This window comes from Grammomys surdaster, unplaced genomic scaffold (assembly GCF_004785775.1).
Source record: "Grammomys surdaster isolate TR1022 unplaced genomic scaffold, NIH_TR_1.0 220, whole genome shotgun sequence".
NCBI classification, from domain to species: Eukaryota; Metazoa; Chordata; class Mammalia; order Rodentia; family Muridae; genus Grammomys; species Grammomys surdaster.
Window position 1 is genome coordinate 5,906,973 of NW_021604665.1, and position 2,891 is coordinate 5,909,863.

Consider the following 2,891-nt stretch of genomic DNA (forward strand, 5'->3'; position numbering starts at 1 on the left):
ATATATATATATATATATATATATATATATATATATATATATATATACACATTTCTATACTGCACACCCACCTGTCCATACAAGGACATTTTACACTGTCTCTAGACCACCTAATAGCTACTACAAGTAACGTAAACAGGGACACTGTTTTGTTTTTAAAAAATTAAAAAAAATCTGTATGTATCCAGTCCACATGGCAAATAAATAAATAAATCTTTTTTAGTGTTTTCAGTTCATAATTCATTGAATTCAAGGATGGAGTCCCTGAGGATACACAAGACCAAGTGCATTAAAATAAAAGCTAGTTAATTTTAGTCTATTAGGATTAGGGTTAGGCTCTACACTTTTAAAGATGGTTGTTAAAACATATTTGGAAATGATACAGATTTTTAAATCCTTGTATCAAAACCTTTGTTTCATGTGTAGTTGAAAGGGAGTGTTTGTACTCCCCAGAGCTGTGTTAGAAAATAGCTTCCTGCTGGGCTCTGGTGGTACATGCCTTTAATAGCAGTTTATTATCCTTTAATTCAGGAGTCAGAGGCAGGTGGATCTCTGTGAATTTGAGGCCAGCCTCATCTACAGAGTGAGTTCCAAGACAGCCAAGGCTACAGAGAGAAATCTGTCTCAAAAAAATATTCCTTATATCCTTCCTAAAGTATCCGTGGCTCTCATAGGCATGCACGACGTTGCATTTCCTGAGCCTATGAGATGGTAACTTGGTGCAGGGAAACGAGAGAACTCTGATAATCTGGAGTGTGTTTTTAAAATCTTGGTTTGCATCCCGGCTCTGGGAAAACCACCTTCATTACTCACTAGTCTCTGAAGCAAAGCGCCTTGAGGGAAGAGCCAGCCTTAAAATGGAACAGGATTAGGGTGAGATTTACAACTCTGCTGTGTCTGGGAAGGGAAAGGCAGATCACTGTTTACTAGCTTCTCCTGACTCGATTACTCCACTTTGTGTACATCTGTGCATCTTGCAGGTGTAATTCCCAACTAGAGGAGAAGACTGACACACAGTATTCTGAGCAAGAACTTAATGCTCATGGCCCCTTAGATCTGACAGTTGACAACATTGTCCTTAACTACCTTCTGTAACATCGCCTGCCTCATTTGTCCCAGCAGGGGGAGCCAATCATCAAGCTGTTCAATGCACACCAAGGAAAGAAACAAAAGCATTGGTTCTGTAGTCCTCTAAGACTGGTCTTTGTGTGGAATTGTCTTCGAACTCACAGACGTGCAATTGTAAGAGGTTTGCAAAGGACGTGGTAAGCTCTGGTCTGATAAAGCCTGAGATTTATTTCCTGAATGCCAGTTCCTGCTTAATGTTTACTACTGTCTTCTATTGCACCAATGTGACAAGATATACCTAGCAGGTGGGTTGGAACAAACCATACTTTCATCTGTCTTTTTTCTAAGTTATTTTTAAGTGCAACATTACACTTTGCCTTTAAGAACCATCAAGATGGCTTTTCAGGTAAAGGTACCTGCCGCCACCTATGACCTACACACACACACACACACACACATGCACACACACACACACATACACGAACAACTAATAATAAAATGTAATTACAATTTTAACTGTGCTTTATACATAGTAGCTTTGCAAAGCTCATGCCAGCTCTAGTTTTTAGATAAAAGTGTCTCAAGAGAGGACTATCTTGAAGGCACATTCTTAGACGTCAATTTTCAGATGTCAACACTGATGCCCAATGTACAATGTGACCACATTTTCAGGCTTGGTTTTGGTTTAGTGTGTATGGCAGGATTTCCTCAGAAGTGGGGAATCTTTGACATTATATGTAAAAAAATATTGTATGTGCATAAATAGGCTGGAGAAATGGGGAGTAGAGTTTGGATGAGCTTCTCAGAAGGAGAAACCAAAAAAAAAAAAAATTCAGAAGAGCTGTTTCTGAGTTAAATCATTGCATATCAGGGTTACTGACCACAGACTCCACATAGAGACCCCTGTGCCAATGTTGAAAGAGAAACACTGATAAGACTTTGTCAACTTTCCCCCTTGCAATTATATCACTTTTCAGAGAGTTACAGTCTGAGAGAGAACTTAGTATTATGATTTAATTTAGATGTAGCAAAATCCAAAACAGAGCCACACAGTGTGGTCTTGAGAAATCACAATTCCAAACCGTCCCTGCCAGCCCAGGCCCGGCAGCCATTTGTGTCCCCACACAGATCCCTGGTTACCTCAGACTGCACAAAACTGACAGGAACTCGTTCATCTTCCAGCATGCGTCTAGACGCCTTTTGCAAATACATGTAATCGACGAGAGACTTATGGTCAAAGTTTCCTGTAGGAGCCTTGTCAGTTTGATCTTTTTGGATCATCCCCACAGGAAGGTGGGGGTCAGGGGCCATGACTTCCATCTCTGACTGCAGCTCCTTCAGCTCTTCAGGGGATAAGTTGGCCAAGATTTCGTCTTCATCAAGCTCCTCGCTAAGGGTGTCTTCTTGCTCTGAATTCCTGCTGTGCTCCGACATCGTTCACTTTTTCTATCTGTTTCTAGATCACCAGAAAAGAAGAAACAATCCAATATTTTTTTTCAAAAAAGGAATCAGTATGCAAACACCTCAATGTCTTCTCATTAACAAATATCTTAGGCCAACCCACCCTTGGGAGATTTTCTCACTCAGTGGTATTGTGTGAGCTGCTGGGAGAGACTGTAGCTCAGTTCATGTGGGATCTATATTAAGCAAGGTTTTCTGGGCAGAGTCAAGTCGTGGAACTACTACATGACTCCCTTTTTGGCAACTTGAGTCATCTGTACAAATCCACCTGACATTTCAGTACAGCTGCTGTGCCGGACAGCAAGTAGCCAGTCTACGGAATCCCTGCAGGAATCAAATGCATTCTTTTCTAAAGCCCTCCC

General features: G+C 40.9%; 1 protein-coding gene across 1 annotated transcript in view; it reads right to left on the reverse strand.

Annotated features, from left to right (window-relative positions):
• Positions 1-2,684, reverse strand: part of Lmod3 (leiomodin 3) — a 14,906-nt gene extending 12,222 nt beyond the window's left edge. The window contains exon 1 of the mRNA XM_028773116.1: positions 2,209-2,684. Within this exon, the coding sequence (XP_028628949.1) occupies positions 2,209-2,502 (294 nt within the window). The 5' untranslated portion in view covers positions 2,503-2,684. The remainder of the gene's footprint in view (positions 1-2,208) is intronic.
• Between the last annotated feature and the right edge of the window lie 207 nt (positions 2,685-2,891).